Below are 16386 nucleotides of genomic sequence, written 5' to 3'. Positions count from 1 at the left end.
GATAGTTATTCATTTGTAGAAAGGGAGGTTTTGCAGTGGCTGCCAATAGCTTCATAGTGCTGAGACTCAACCCCTTGTGTCACCACGGAGGCCCCCTGGTGATGCAGGGGATTAAGCATCAGCACTATGAAGCTATCCGCAACTACTGCAGCATGAGTTCGATCCCCAACCAAGGAGATGACCCACATGGAGCTGCAGACCTCTCCTGTCTTGCCCGCTGCTCCCCTTAGCAGTGTATTTCATTCAATCCACCTGTTCTGCTCCCCGCTCTGTCGCTGGTGAGTCCTCTTACCCCCTGCACTTCTGGCCTGTACCTCAGTTCTTGTACACATAAATAAATAAATCTTTTTAAAAAAAAGTGGGGGAGAATGTGTTATCATAGGTGCTATCATTGAATGAACGAATAATAAGTTATCCTCTAAAATTCCTTGTGCTGGGCCTCCCTGGTGGTGCAAGAGGTTAAGACACAGCCTATGAAGCTGTCCGCAGCCACTGTAGCACAAACTTGATCCCCGGCTAGCCAGGGAGCAATCCACATGGCACAGCAGACCTCTCCTGACTCACCTGCTGCTCCCCTCAGCAGTGTACTTCAGTCAATCCGCCTGTTCTGTTCCCTGCTCTGTCTCTGGTGAATCCTCTCACCCACCCCACACCTCTGGCCTGTAGCCCAGTTCTTGTATGCATAAATAAATAAATCTTTTAAAATAAAATAAAATTCCTTGTGCTGTGAAACTTTCCCAGTCAATTTGGTACATCTTTTCCTACAATTAAGAAAGATTTTTAGGATATTAAAAATACCAACATCCAAAAATCTTCAACGTGAGATGAGACTGTCTTCTAGGGCAAATTGTTAACCTATTTCTGGTTGTTGCTTCACACAGGTTCTGCCATTGACTTTTAAAGTCATGAAACTCTCTGGGCTCAGGTTTTTTTCACCTGGAAAGTGTTTGAGATGACTAAAAGGAAACCTTGCATAACACGGGTGACTGTGTCTCTTGCTTTGCAGATGCAGTGTTTGCGGGCGCCATGCCCACAATGGCAAGTGTGAAACTCTCCGCACTTCGACCCATCGTGAATCATCCACATTATGAAGATGCAGGTTTGAGGTTAGTACTCAATTGTCATATTGTTGAAAAGAACTTTCTCATACAAATAGGTAGTGAATGAGAGAATCAGTAACATTGTAAGGAGTGTTAGGAAAGAGGAGTATGTTGAAATAAGACTACTAAGTTAGATGCAAAATTGCTAAGACTATGTAGGGTAGGAAAAATAAGACTTTTGAGTTTTCTTCTCTACCAGGCAGTATAAAGAAGTCATCCCATATCAGTTTTCTACAGATTAACCTGACGCCAAAACACCCAGGTGTGTTATATGAGTGGTGGGGGGCCTGACACGCTCCTGAAGGCTCATTGGTCTGTGGTTGTTATTAGAGTTTTCTTAGAGGCTGTTTTCCTTGAATTCTGAGGACTCAGTTGAAATGGAGTCCATTCAAAAAGGGTTTGATTCTGGTTTTCACCCAAATAGTCCCTTAGAATGTCCATGTTTTTTTGTTTTTGACTTTTTCACGGCACAGTCTTATGTTCTCTTAGTGAAGGGAATAGATCTAATTTTCATCCAACTTCTAGGATTGGTCAAACTATTCATGTTCTAATATACTGGATGAATCCTATTTCTACATTCTTTTGTGTAACAGTAGGGCATGTATTTTATACATCAGAATGTTTTTCATTAAAAAAATTAATGTCAGCAAGCTAATTTTCCAGAGCAATTGTGTTGAATAGTTTAGGTTTTTTTGTTTTTGTTTTTTTCCCTTAATGTAGGAATGAAATGGAGAGCCATTTAATATTAATTATTGTTGGAGTCAAAGTTGGGAATTCTGTGACTTTAAAGCCGACCTGTAGCTGCGCTTGTGTAGTACCCATCCACATACAGGGTGTCTTACTCTTGTTTGTGGTAGAGTGATGAAGAATTTAAAGCAAAAACAAGCAGATAAAGAGACCAAGTTTGGAATGGAGGGTTGCATTAAGCCAAACCTCTCCTTCCAGGACTCTTGGCTACTGCTGCCTTTTTCCTTTGATTTCCCTGATGCCCCCACACAGGAACTGTTGTGAAGAATGTTCTCATGACTGGATTCTTCTCTGTTGTCTTTCTTTTAGTCCCATTCAGTGCTTTCTTCCAAATAGGTTGATCACATCCTTTAATCATCAAAATCTGCCAATTGTTTTTCTTTAAAGAGCCCGAACAAAAATAGTATACTCAATGTATAGTCGAAAAGCAGCTGAAGAAGTGAAGCGAGAATTAATAAAGTTGCAAGTGAATTATTACATTCTAGAAGAGTCATGGTGTATAAGAAGATCCAAGTGAGTATTCCACACAGTTAATATTTTATATTCATAAAACATGAGAAGTTAATTCAGTCTCATGCCAGTGCTTTAACAGTCCTATTGTAAGATGCACGTAACATTTAGTAAAATGTATGTGGAAAATGTTTTAGATAATTATCTAAATTGAATCCTTTTTTCTGTTCTGCTTATTATGAATATTTGTTTTTTTTTTTTTTATAATGATCTGTATGTTCATGCTACCTAAAAGGTACTATATTAATGCAGATAATATTTCAGATGGTTCATATTTACCTTTAATATTTTAAAAACTCTAATTTAAAGTTGGGTTTATTTTCTTTAAAAAGACTTGCAGGACCTGAAATGAAAAAACAGAGGAGAGAGTCGTAATGAAGTCACTTGACAGCTGAGAATTAGGACCTCCTCCATCCATACCTCATTTCTAAGATACTGAAATATTCTAAGATATTCTGTACCACACCATATCCTGTGTATTTGGGACCTCCTTTCAGCATAAAATTAGAGGGAAACTTCTTTCTTGCTGCTTCATATCTTATTTGAATGGGAAAGTAATTTAACTTTAACGTGACCCACATTCTCTTGAGTTTATAGTTTAAGAAAGCATCTCCACAGAGTTCAGTAGGCAGAGTATAGCTACAAGAATAGGTAGGGTCTTGAAAGCAAATGTAAATTGTCAAGTTGACCATGTAGACATGTGTACCCAGGTGACTGGACAGTGGATGACAGTGGCTTCCTATTGAAATACCAAAGGAGTCACTCCATGAGGAGCCCAGACAGAGCCGTGTCATCAGAAATCAAGGATCTTAGGATGCTGTTAATTTTCAGAGTCTCACTGCTCTTTAACAGAGGCCTCCAAGAGATTGCTGTATCTGTGGCTTTATCATATTCATTCACCATGATTTTCAGTGATACACAAAGGTGTTAAAACAATTTTGGAGTGAAAATTGTACTGTGATATAGTATCCATACAGCATTACCCACAGGGAATTTGAGATGATTATTGATTATGGAATGATTTCCTATGCTCTCTGCCAACTGACTTTAATTAGAAAATCTTATTCTCTTGATTATAATTTATGAACATAAGGACTTTAATACATATGAAATTCATATGCTCAACTTTAGTTAATTTGTTATATAAACTAAATAAAAAAAAGTCCTAAGCATCTCTCATACAAGCTTTATGAGGACATTGTGAGAAATGAATGGTGTGCTGACCTTTGTGATAGGAAGAGCTCAGCTTCCTGACAGCTTTCAACCAGCACTGGATCTTCTTTATTGCCTTAGGCATCACTCTCCAGTTCTGTTGTGCCAGCCTGAAATACCTGTACTCAAACAGAAAAATCATCTTTCATGACCCTTTACCCCCAAACTGTAACAATTAACCTTCATTCAAGATTCTTCACATTGTCCTAGCCCCCTTGGATGGTGTTTTAGAAACATGAAAATTACGGAGACCAGTATGTTTTGTGTTCTAACATGTTGGTCACACTCCTTGGCTTTGTATAACTGTAGTTAAAAGTTTCATGTTTTAATGGATTGAGTATGATTTTTTTGTACACAAGAAGGGATGAAAGGACACATTTAGGAAGCATAGCAATAAACCTTCCAGTCATCTCCATTTTAGAGCTCACGTACAGGCACTTAGAATTGGGGGTAACGTGTGTTGTGTGCTGGATTCCCCATCTGCACCTTGACCTTCCTTGCTGTGTTTGTTCCAGCAGAAGTGGAGAGGGAGGAAGCTAAGAAAGTGACTTTCTCTCATCTGTGCCCCCCACTCAGTGATAAAACAACACTCTCCATCTACTGTAAGATTGAAACTAGATAGAGTATAATTGTCGAGAAACCTTAGACAGGCGTCCTGTGCTTAAACCTTGACGCAGCACAAACTGCTTCCTGATCTGTCAGGGAACCAAATGGGGAAACTCAACTAGGAGAGGAAAGGGAAGAAAGCCCAATACTTAGTGCTGACATTTGCTATAAGAAGAACAGAGTTTCTTGTCAGATGCTTCTCCCCCAATTGGCATCTTCTTTATCAACGTGGCTTTCACTTTCAATGCAGCTGTGCCAGCCTGAGACACCTACAGGTTACAGGAACAGGAAAATATGTCAGCACAGGAAGCAGTGGGGAGCACAAATAGAAAAAAGGGAGAGAGGGACGAATATTTCTCTAGTGCTTTCCCTGTGCCTGACATATTGGTCAGCACTATGTTTATGTGAGCTCAATTACATGTGGCTTAATTGTGTGGTTTGATTGTTCCTTAAATACTTGACACCCTGTGTTCAAATACAAGTACTAAAATACACTCAAATGCAAGTTGTAGATGAGTTTTTAATTAACTGCTCTTTTATTCTCAGTTCTCTGCTTTCTTTCTCATTAATTCCAATAATAGAGTTGACATAAAATTAAAATAAATGAATTCAGAAGGAAACTCTTTAGATTTTCACTAATGCTATTTAAAGTTGTAGCTGGCTGGCCTGGGAAACTTCAGGAAACAGATAAGGACTAAAGAATGTTATACTTAGAGCTTACAAAGACAGCTGTTTGCTGTCTTTTTCCAAAAAGCACTTGCAGCCCAGAGATGAGTACTTTTCTATTCCTGTGTGCTTCATTCTCTCCTCCTATTGGCCTGTAGCGTTGCAATAGTTTGACCTTGACATGTATGAGAAAATTAAATGGTAGAAAACCCAAGCCTTGTCCTATCCCCACATGTATGTTGGTAGAATCTAGTGTTATAAGGGTGTGCAACAAATGTGCACCAAACACTCTTCATGGGCAAAATCATTGGGAAAACCTTTTGGGAGATAATTTGATAGCAGCAAAGTAAAAATTATGTTTTTCTTAGACACACTGCTTGTGCTACTTTGGGAAGTATACCTTGCCAAAAGGTAAAGGCACAAAAAAATGTTTCTAACAGCATTATATTATAGTAGCAAATGGGGAACAATTAAGATATCCATCCATAATGCAGTAGTTAAATAGTACATACATATAATAGACACTATTAAAAAAGAATAAAGTATATCTTTGTCAACTAAGATGAAAAAAATGGCCACATTGTATTAAGTAATTTCATTTTTTTAACTTTCTTTTTTTTGGTGCAGTTTATATATGTTTATTTTATCTATTTTTACAGTAATTTCATTTTTGTATAAAAATAAAAATCCGTGCATTTTAATATGTCCATTCCTCTGCTAGCATGATCTCTGTGAACATGAGTAAAAAAGTTTCGGCGCCTTATGTGCTAGAATGTTTACAGATGTCACCTCTGAGAAATAGCAGTGGAGGTGACAGTGACTTGCATAAGTCTGTATCCTAACACTTTTAGAATGATGGCTTACCGTCACCAGAAGAAGTTCGTAAGGAGAAGCAGGTGCATTCCTGCTGTGGTCCTTGCTTCATATAGTGGAGAGCAAGGGAGTGGTCCTACCATCAGGGTATGGCAGAATTTAAATTTTTTTCCCATAAAAAATGAAGCAACTATGACAAATCACAGTTTTCACTTCTCTATAATTTTTCCTATTTTTAAATTTCTCAAAAATCATATGGAAATGGTGAATAGTTGTATCTACAAAACTATACTTAAAATAAATGCTAGAATTTTCTTGAGTTTATTTGGGCAAGTATCATAAAATACTGATTTCACCTATGCCATTCTTTATATAAAGGTAATGCTTTTAAGATTTAATTGTGCGTTTAGTTAATATGAGTTTAACACTGACTGAAATGTTCGGCAGGAAAAGACGAGGACGACAGGGAAAAGACGAGGAAAGGGGGCTTTATTGCGTGTCCCCCCCCCCCCCCGAGCGAGCTTCTCAGACCCAAGGTGGGGGTCGATGAAGTCTTGCCTATTGTCAGGGGAAGGCAGATTTTTATAGGATGGGGAGAGGGAAACCAGGCTTGCAGGTGGGGGACCTGGTTTATGGAGGAACAGTTGTTTTTCTGATGGTATCGGTGGCAGGCCCTCATTCTCACCCCTCAGTGGGCTTCCTCATTCTCGCCCCTAGGCTCTTACCAGATGCTTTTTTGTCCTAGTGACTCTGGTTCCCGCCAGACCTTTCAGACACTACCTGAGATTTTCTTTAAGTTGTCTGATGCTCGGTGTGTTTGCCAGTTACTACCTTTTTTTTTTTTTTTTTACAGTGATGAAAAGGTATATTTTATTTATATTTTTTGAGCAATTTTATTTTATATATTTTTTCATCATTTTTCATTTTTGCACAATGTATGCATTTTCATCTTGGTTATAGTCCCCATACAATTTCTACCCCCCTTGTTTTGATCCTACTCCCTCCTCCCCCCCTGTATAGACTGAAACAAGTTACTGTCTTTAAAATTAATATAATACCCCTTTCTGTGTGTGGCACACGCGCTGGGTGCGTTCTCGCAGTCGCTGCAGCACAGCTGTTGCAGTGTTTCTCCTTTCACTAGAGTGGAGGCTGAGGCTGACTAAAGTGTCCAGGACCATATCTTCAATAAGTAGCTGTAGGGTAAGGAAAAATGTCAAGGCTTTTCTGCCCTCCCGCCATCACGATAGATGGTGGATCCTTGCGGTCCTGAATGCATGCCTGATGGCGGGCACCTGGAATAGGGTGTGGGCATAGGTAGATGGGATTCACCTGGGCCAAGACTGGGGTTTTAAGGGCGGTGTCACGGGGACGCCAGCAGAAGCCGAGAAGAAGCCAAGAACAAACAGAAGCAGGAGGGCAGAGAAGCCGAGAGAAGAAGAGAAGCAGAGAGAACGCCAGAGAGCCCAGATAGAGTGAGGATTTGCTGGGGGCTGGGAGGACTGCCAGCCTCCCAGCCCCCCAGCACCCCTGCCTGCCCTATGCCGGGTAAATCTAAATAAAAGACCTGCAAAAGCCACTGAGGACTCTGACTCCTCCTTTACCCGGTCTGCTGGATCAGAAAACCTGCACTGTGTCCTTCCTGCCCCTATAGTAGCTCAGGCAAGATTTAACCAAGATCTCTTAAACCACCACCTGAATTCACATATTTAGTACATTTGTTTCTTTCCAGTAGCCTTTGCTGCATTTATCTTTTTCTGAAGATTTATGACAGCTTTACACAAATATAAATAACTATGATAGGCTTTTAAAAAGAATTAGTAAAAAGTGAAATAAAGGTGGGAATACAAAAGTGTGTTCCCTATCTGCCATTATAGAATACATTCATTTTTACCTGCACATTAATTTTTCTAGGCCTGGTTGCAGTATGCCTGAAATTTGGGATGTAGAAGATCCTGCTAATGCTGGGAAGCCTCCCTTATGTAACCTCTTGGTGAAGGAATCCAAGCCTCATTTCACCACTGTATTCCAGAACAGTGTTTACAAAGTCTTAGAAGTTATAGAAGAATGACTGCTGCCTGTGAAGAACAACATCAGTAATGGTTTTAATGTTTTGCTACTAAGTTATGCATTGTTTTTAATTCAAATCCCAAAATCTTTTATAGGTAACTGTTTTCAAATAGAAAACGTGTCATTTTGTCAATGGAATGTCATGTTGGCCGTAAAAGTCCTTATGCTTTTTCATCAATCGGTTACTATTTCGATGTGCCCTTAAAATTTGCTATGCAAATGAGTATATGCTTGTACTTGACTTAAATATTTGTGCTAAAGTGAGCAAAGGTACCTGTATAAAAAAAGTCTGTTGACAAATATGATATGAAGATAGTGTATTCTGAACTCTTGCAGGGGCTGCTGGACCCCTCCATCCTTCTCTGCCTCTTGCCCTTGTCTTTTGGACACGGGTGATTATTGTAAGCCCCAAGATCATGTCAGCCCTGTCACTGACCAGTAAGAATAGGTGGGCAGATATGGGTATTTGCTATGTAGAATGATCTGTTTTTGACTTCTTCATGTTCCTTTTGTTCTCTGTTGCTCTTGTTAATGAAGCACTTGCTGCCTTTCATTAATCCAAATTCTTGGACCTGGTGGTCAGGACCTCATTCCTTCTCCAACCATAAGGCATTAGAGCTTCTCCTCCTCTCTCTGTTCCTCTCCTCCCAACATTCTTTGTCAAATAAGTGTTATTTACTCATTTACTTGCTTGTCAAGTCCTTATTCTTGGTTTAAGAAAATTTAATGGCAATTGTATATTTTTCTCGTTTTTAGTATTACTCAAATGTTTATATTTTAATACCTTTAAACAACATTAAAATTTTTCATGTTTAATTTTAGTTTTAAGAATAACTATTTTGAACAGCCATGAATATAGTGCATCTAGAAACTAATGTATATTTGAAAAGACTTAACTTACAGTGAAACAGTAGACTATAGTATGTGGTAATTTTTCTTTTTCTGTTAAGATATGATAAAATGTGACTAATTTTCTGTCAGGAAAGTAAATGAATAATGATAAATTTATGTAGCTTTTATATTTTACTTTTAAAATTACCTGTCTTTTAATAAGACAAAGCCTTAATTAAGCCTTATGCTATAATTTTGGTTCCAAAAGCAATTATTTCTTTATGAGGGCTAAATATATTGAGTCTTCCGTTTTATTTTTTTCCTTCCTATTTATTTTTATTTTGAAAAAATGTCCGAGGCTGCTTTGAATTCCTAGTATGGATTTTTGTTTCTTAGAAGTGAATTTGTAAGAAATAAGATTCTTTAATATGATGATGGTTCACTGGTGATATGGTGGTGGGAGAACTATGGGGGCTACAGTGATGTAAGAAAATTTAAAAAATAAATAAAAATTAAAAAAATAAGATTCTTTAAAACAGTGAATCTTCATAGTTTTGAGTAATGGCTTAGGATTTTAAATTCTAAGTAAACGTGACTCTGACAGACTACCCATTTAATTATACAGTGTTCTCTTTGTTAACCGCAGGCAAATTAACCTCCTTGTGGATTGTCCTTGAGACCTGAGACCTCAGGGATGATTTCCGGTGCCCACTCCTGGGAGCCACTGAAGAGCTGTTCTCTTCCTGCCTTCTCACCAGAGCCCAAGGACAAGCCTGGTCTGGGGGAAGCACTAGCTTGCTTACAGCAGAAGCTGCAAAGACAGCATTGCCCGGGGAGTGCGCAGTGCTTCTCTGCTCAGAACCCGCGTCTCTCTGGAGCCTCCTTTCCAGGGTCACCCTGAGGTTCTGTGTGTGTCTTCCGGTTCCCATCTGCCTTCTTGCTTGCCTGCCCCCTTTTTTTTTGCCAGTTTCAGAAAATCCAAAGTAGCTGGAGAATGTGGGTTATAGTAGAATCCGGAACAACCGGGTGAGGCCACTTATGAAGGCTAAGTAAGGGTTGCAGTGGGTGAGGGGACGTGTGCTCTGTTCTGTCTGTGGTTTTTTTTCTCACCCAACTGTGACTGATTTGTACATCCAGAAGTTACTTTTAAAAAAAAATAAAAATCATACTTTTAGGATTATCCTCTATTCTGTCTACCCTTCAATAATTGCTCTCCTGATAAGGTCACATGTAATGATTGGAAATTCTGTACGGGAAGAACAGTAAAATACTGTTAGAATTGTTTCATATTTCAGGAAAAGTTGAAAGTCAAAATTTTTTTCCCCAGAAGAAGCTTTTTGTAACTGTATTTATTAATGTAACTCCACCAGCAAGCTATGATTATGTTGTAGGTCCGTCCGTTTAGAAAGGAGGCCTTGGGCTATACTACACACTCAGCCTTGGTCACATCTGGTAGCAGCTGGTGCTGTAGATTATAAATATCTTTTATGGCAACATAGAGTAGTAGTGGGTTTGTTATACATGACACAGCAGTATTAAAACTAAGTATTTTATGCATTTAAAAATATTTTTGCTTTAGTGTGAGGAGGTGAGGACGGTCAAGGAGATGATGAAAATAGCTATTGCTATGACAGAAAAAACAAATTTGGGGCAGTATTTCTATAACAAGGTAAGCCTCTAAAAAGGCTTGGCAGAGAAAGTGTAGTGTTAAAATAGGGCAATAATACTTAGGAAAATGGAAGGATGTATCAGGAACAAAGTAATATTGCATAGGAGTATTGTATTTTTATGAATTTTATGCCAGTTGTTTACATGTACTATGTATGTTAAATAAAAAAGATAATGAAAATACAGGATGTGCATTTTTGTTGTTTTTATTCTCACTGTGATTATTAACAGGGCTGGCTTCATTCTATAGTCAGATAACCATGAACTGGTTTGTGGGCGATTGCATCCCTGGATAATGGGAACAATTACAATGGTAGGGTCCAGGAAGCTATTTGGTCCTCTGCCATTGGTGATGGTATAGGTATTGGGGTTACCCATAGTTGTCTTACATTTGTGGCATTACCACTTACGCTATGTAGGGTAAGTAAGTGATATCAGGCTTTTCTGCCCTCCCGCCATTAGGCTAGATGATGGATCCTTGTGGTCCTGAATGCATGCCTGATGGCGGACACCTGGAGTAGGGTGTGGGAATATGTAGATGGGATTCACCTGGGCTCATACTGCACTTATAAGGGCGGTGTCATGGGGATACCAGAGGAACCATGAGCAGAGAGCAGAACCACGAGAAGAGCAAACAGAAGAGCAGAGAAGGAGAACCATGAGAGAAACAAAGAGAACGTCAGAGAACGCCGGAGAGCCCAGAAAATGTGAAGACTTGCTGGGGGCTCCAGGACTCTCTTCTCCTTTACCCCGTCTGCTCAAATCATAGAGATCCTGCTCCGTGTCCCATCCTGCCCCCTACATGCTACTTCGTCATTTACATCACGAAGCACATTCACTAAAGCCATAATTTGGAGATAATTCTGGAGTTGCTGAAGTATTTTTCTCGTTAAACCACTGTAGGGTAAAGAAAATGTCAGGCTTTTCTGCCCTTCCGCCATCAGGATAGATAATGGATCCTTGTCCTGAATGCATGCCTGATGGCGGGCACCTGGAATAGGGTGTGGGCATAGGTAGATGGGATTCAGCTGAGTTAAGACTGTGCTTTTAAGGGCAGCGTCACGGGGGGACGCTAACAGCCCCAGCAGCAGCAGCAGAACCTGAAGGAGAAGCTGAAGCAGAAGCAGAGAACGCCAGAGAGCCCAGATAGAGTAAAGACTTGCTGGGGGCTGGGAGGCCTGCCAGCCTCCCAGCCCCCCAGCCAGCACCCCTGCCTGCCATATGCCTGGTGAACCCCAATAAAAAACCTGCAAAACTACTGAGGACTCTGACTCCTCCTTTACCCGATCTGCATGGGATCAGAAAACCTGCATTGTGCCCGTTCCTGCCTTTACAATTGGCGTATGTCGGCAAGATCCATGTAGACGGGTATTGGAGCCCTCCGAAGACCTGGAGGGACTAAGGAGAACAGACTTTGCCTGTGACGACGCTGGAGGCACCATGGCGGTATAGAAGATGGATACGTCCACGAGCTACAGGATGAGACCTGGCGTGAAGGAGACGCCCGAAAGGACAAGCCAACGACACCGGAAAGGACCAGCCAACGACACCGGATAGGACCAGCCAACGACACCGGAAAGGACCAGCCAATGACCCCTGAGGCAGCAGGCCATTGCTGAAGCAGGGAGAGGCCAATGGACTGATAGACTGATGAACTGATGATTTTGGACTGACAATCCCGCCAGAAGGCGGAGGACCTTAGCAGGTTATGTTTATTTTTTGAGAATCTGGGGGTGGCCAGTGGCCTAGATGGCCAAAAGCAGCCTGTGTATGCCCAGTGGCCAGGTGGAGGAGAAAAGCCAACTGAGAAAGCAAAAGCTGGTACTGATGATAAGTTGAGAAGCCCTGAGCGGCTGTTAAGCAGCCTGGGTATGCTGAAGCCCTGTGAGTCTCGTAAAATCACCTGTGGGTGATGCCCTGCTCATTCTTGAGCGAGGGTGAGGAGCTGAGGAACCTGTCCTTGGGGGACGGGTGGGGAATGTGGCTTGGGGTGGAGCCCAAGCCGAATGCAGAGTTTGTATCCCCTACCCATGTGATTGTGCAGTGGGTTGGCTTGAGTGCAGGGGTCTGTGAGTCGCATGGGTGGCCATGAAGGCCGAGTTTTGGAGCGACTGCAGACAGAAACCCTGAGGGTTGGTGATTACCCCCAACAGAATAAAATTGCCAATCCCAGAGCTAGTGCATCCTGGGGTGGATGCTGTGTGCCTTGTAGCCTAGACGACAGCCAGAGAAGGCCAGGAAGCCTGACGGCTCCTGGTATGTTATAGTAGATGCCGTGAGTGATTCCCCTCCCTCATATGAGCAGTGCCTTCGGCAGCAGATTTGGTGGCTTATCTGCTGGTACCAATAATTGTCTTTTGCACTTGGTTGGTGCCCTGCCTGGACTTATTTGTGTTCTGTTGTATTTTGTTATGTTGTATTTTGTTATTTGATGTATTTGCTTTTGTGGGCCATGGCTGCATTGTTTGTTTGCTTAGAAAATTGTGTATATATGTATAGACTGTATGGCAGAAAACCCTGAGGGGGTGGACTGTAGGGTAAAGAAAATGTCAGGCTTTTCTGCCCTTCCGCCATCAGGATAGATAATGGATCCTTGTCCTGAATGCATGCCTGATGGCGGGCACCTGGAATAGGGTGTGGGCATAGGTAGATGGGATTCAGCTGAGTTAAGACTGTGCTTTTAAGGGCAGCGTCACGGGGGGACGCTAACAGCCCCAGCAGCAGCAGCAGAACCTGAAGGAGAAGCTGAAGCAGAAGCAGAGAACGCCAGAGAGCCCAGATAGAGTAAAGATTTGCTGGGGGCTGGGAGGCCTGCCAGCCTCCCAGCCCCCCAGCCAGCACCCCTGCCTGCCATATGCCTGGTGAACCCCAATAAAAAACCTGCAAAACTACTGAGGACTCTGACTCCTCCTTTACCCGATCTGCATGGGATCAGAAAACCTGCACTGTGCCCGTTCCTGCCTTTACAACCACAGACAGGTTGGTCTCATTACGCCATGTTTTTGCTTAATACAAACATCAACTTTATTTTTTACTTTTCATCGACTTGAAGGAAAGACAATTTAGCTTAGCTCAACCCTATGCCTGTATAATTTTTTAACACAGTGACACCTTCCTTCTGTGACATCCTTGGGGAATAAAGTGTTCTAATACTGTTGTTCTAAATTTAGTATTAATCAGCATCACTTGGAGGCCTTGCTAAACATATTGTGGTACCCCACCACAGAGGTTTCTGATTCAGTTGGCTAAAGGTAGGGCTGTAGTTGAGATCCTGACCCCAGATATGATTGTTTCAGGAGGTGGGACCTTCTGGAGGTGAGCAGGTTGTGAGTATGGAGCCCTTATGAATGAGATTAGTGCCCTTGTAAAAGTGGTAGAGAAAATTACCTGGCCTCTTCACCTGTGAGACACAGCAAAAAGATGCTGTCTGTGAACAAGACAGGTACCGAATAAGCTAGCACCTTGATCTTGGACTTTCAGCATCAAGAACTGAGAAAGAAATATGTTTTTGTAGGGTAAATGAAATGAAGATTGCTCAAGTCTTTGTGTCATTGGCCTCTGCTGCTATCACCTGCAGCCTTAAATGCAAGAAGCACTTTGGGAGTTTGCGCTCTGGGTATGCAGGCCTGCGGGCTGAACGGAACCTGCAGCCTGGTGTGGGCGTGCCTGAGTGGGTGCACCTGAGCCTGGAGGGCCACGGCAACGAGGATGGTGTGATGCAGATCCGTGCAGCCCAGAGCAGGGGAAGGCAGTCGGCATCGGCGGGCTGCTGGGGATCTCGAGAGAAGCAGCGAACGCGGGAAAACGCCAGAGAACGCTGGAGGGCCCGGGAGGGCCCCTAGAACCTGAAGATTAGGAGGCTTCCCCAGCCATTTAGCCCCTTGGCTCCCCTGCCTGTCCTGCACCTGGTTAGCCCACTACAAAATGGTTTAGAATGATCTTTAAAAGCCTGAAAAAGCCGCTGAGGGCTCCAGGATTCTCCTTTGCCTGCTCTTCCCTACTGCCTCTGCACTACAACTAGCATAGTCCTGCAGGATGATTTAACACAGACCGGTATGGAGCCCTCTGCCTCAGGAGGGAGTGAAGGGTGATGGCCCTAAGTATGTAGTGCTCGGGGGCGGCCTCTGGGCGCCTCCTGAGTGGCTGGTGCAGGCGGAGAGGACTCTGCATGCAGTGGGATGGTTTTGGACGGACATGGTGCCTGCTCAGAGGCAGGGCTGAGGATTGAGTGTTCTCTCGCAGCTGTGCAAATGGAGTCAAGGACAATGCTGGAGGCGCCATGGTGGTGGCAAGGCAGCACAGGTGGTGACCAAAGTCCAGGGGCTTCAAGAAGAGCTTAGACACTGCAGGAGCACAGGAGGTGGACAAGGTTTGGGACATGCAGGACAAGACCTCAGTGGAGGAGGAGACGGCTTGTGAGGGCAGCCCACGACCCCTGAGGCAGCAGACCCTTTGGGGATGAAAGAGGACCGTGATTCCTCTGTGGGAGCACGCCCAGTGCTGATGCAGGCTGAAAACTAGCAATTCCGCCAGAAAACAGGGGAACTTGGGTAAGTTGATGTTACATCTACGGGACCCTAGGGATGGAAGGAGATGAAGATAAAGGGCTGGCCGGTGGGCCTGGGTGACCTAAAGCAGCCTTGTGTGAAGTTGTCTGCAGCTAGGCGGAGGAGAGGGGTCAAAAAAGCCAAAACTCGGCCAAGGTTGGGAAGCCTAAGGGGATGATGAATGGTTGGGAGTTTGCTAAACAAGGTAATCAAGTCTCAAAATCACCTGTGGATGATGCCCTGTTCACTGGTGAGTAGGGGTAAGGAGCTGAGGAACCCTTGGGGGAAGTGGGGGTGGGGAACAGTGCTTGCGGCAGAGAACAGGTGTGGAGCTTGTGTCTGCAGGTCCCCAAACCACAGCCTGGGCAAAGTGTTGCCTTAGTTCAGGGGTGTGCTTGTCACCTTGGTGGCGATGAAGGCCGAGTGTTGGGGTGCTATGAGTATCCCTGGGGATTGGGTGATTACCCCCAAAAGTATAGTATCGCAAATCTGTGTGCACCCTGGGGGTGGGTGCAGTGTGTGGCTTGTAGCTGAGACTGCAGTTGGAGAGGGCCAGGAAGCCAGGTGTGTGGCGGCAGACTCCATGAGTGAATAGTGGATCCCCACCTCACATGATCAGCGCCTTGCAGCAGACTTGATGGATCATCTGTTGGCGTCAATAACCACCTTGGTTTTTGCCCCTCAGCTGGTCCCTGCTTAATTGTATCCTGTTGTATTGTTCCATTGAGTTGTATGTTTTGTTTTGCAGGGGGATGGGAGGGGAATCCTGGTTACAATGTCCAAGGGAAATTTAGGTGAAGATTGTGTGGCAAAATCCGAGGAGGTGGACTGTAGGGTAAATGTTTGCTCAAGCTTTTGCAAGTTGGCCTCTGGGGCTATCACACACCCTATTGAATGCAGGAGGAGCTTGGGAGGGTGGACTTGGGGTAAACAAGCCTGAGGGTGGACACCTGGGGTGTGGTGTGGGCTAGCTTCTGTGGGCGCACCTGCGACTATTGAGTATATATGGGTGGGGTGAAACCGGGAGCAGCAGAGAATGGCAACGAGAGGAAAAGATACAAGGAGGCGGCCCCGAGACAACGCCAGAACTCAAAGGTAAGACGGCCTATAGAGCCCCTTGCGTGTCCCCTCTTCCGTCTATTCATGCCCTGTGTCCACTCGTCCGTCTCTCTAGTCGTCTATTTGATGTAAATGGTGGTGTCTCCCAGTACACTGTTTGCAGACACATTTAATACATTTCATTGCTTTTTAAGTTCCTGGTCTTTTTTGTCATATGCACATTTAATACCCTTAATCACAGTTGTAGGAAATTAAGCTCATTCAATTGTCACACTGATTGCCCTGAGAACTTTAGTATTTTCTAAAAGTTACAAAGAAATGAAAATAATGACCATTTTTAAATAATTTGGCATATAGCCATGATTCTTTTTTTTAATGTGGAAGGCCCGATCTTCAGCTAAGTTTTATGTACACAGCTCACATTTGTGTCTGCCCTCCCAGGTGACAATGCCTTGTTTATTGGCCAGGCCCCTCAGGTCTTCATTTAGAATGTACTTACCAAAATCGAGAATTCAATGTATCTCTCTTGGCATGGAACATCTTGGGCACAGGAAATGCAG

General features: G+C 43.1%; 1 protein-coding gene across 3 annotated transcripts in view; it reads left to right on the top strand.

Annotated features, from left to right (window-relative positions):
- DPY19L1 (dpy-19 like C-mannosyltransferase 1) overlaps positions 1–11376 on the top strand; it is an 84921-nt gene extending 73545 nt beyond the window's left edge. For 2 of the 3 annotated variants that reach the window (XM_037510114.2, XM_054692466.1), the window contains 4 exons: positions 1007–1106; positions 2235–2360; positions 7566–7747; positions 9199–11376. In XM_037510114.2, coding sequence (XP_037366011.1) covers positions 1007–1106; positions 2235–2360; positions 7566–7722 — 383 coding nt within the window. In that variant the 3' untranslated portion in view covers positions 7723–7747; positions 9199–11376. Of the gene's footprint in view, positions 1–1006; positions 1107–2234; positions 2361–7565; positions 7754–9198 lie in introns of all 3 variants that reach the window. The other variant, XM_037510118.2, reaches the window with a different exon arrangement.
- Positions 11377–16386: the final 5010 nt, after the last annotated feature.

This window comes from Talpa occidentalis, unplaced genomic scaffold (genome assembly GCF_014898055.3).
Source record: "Talpa occidentalis isolate TD23 unplaced genomic scaffold, MPIMG_talOcc4v2.1, whole genome shotgun sequence".
Classification (NCBI taxonomy): Eukaryota; Metazoa; Chordata; class Mammalia; order Eulipotyphla; family Talpidae; genus Talpa; species Talpa occidentalis.
This window is presented reverse-complemented; position numbering and strand designations above follow the sequence as displayed.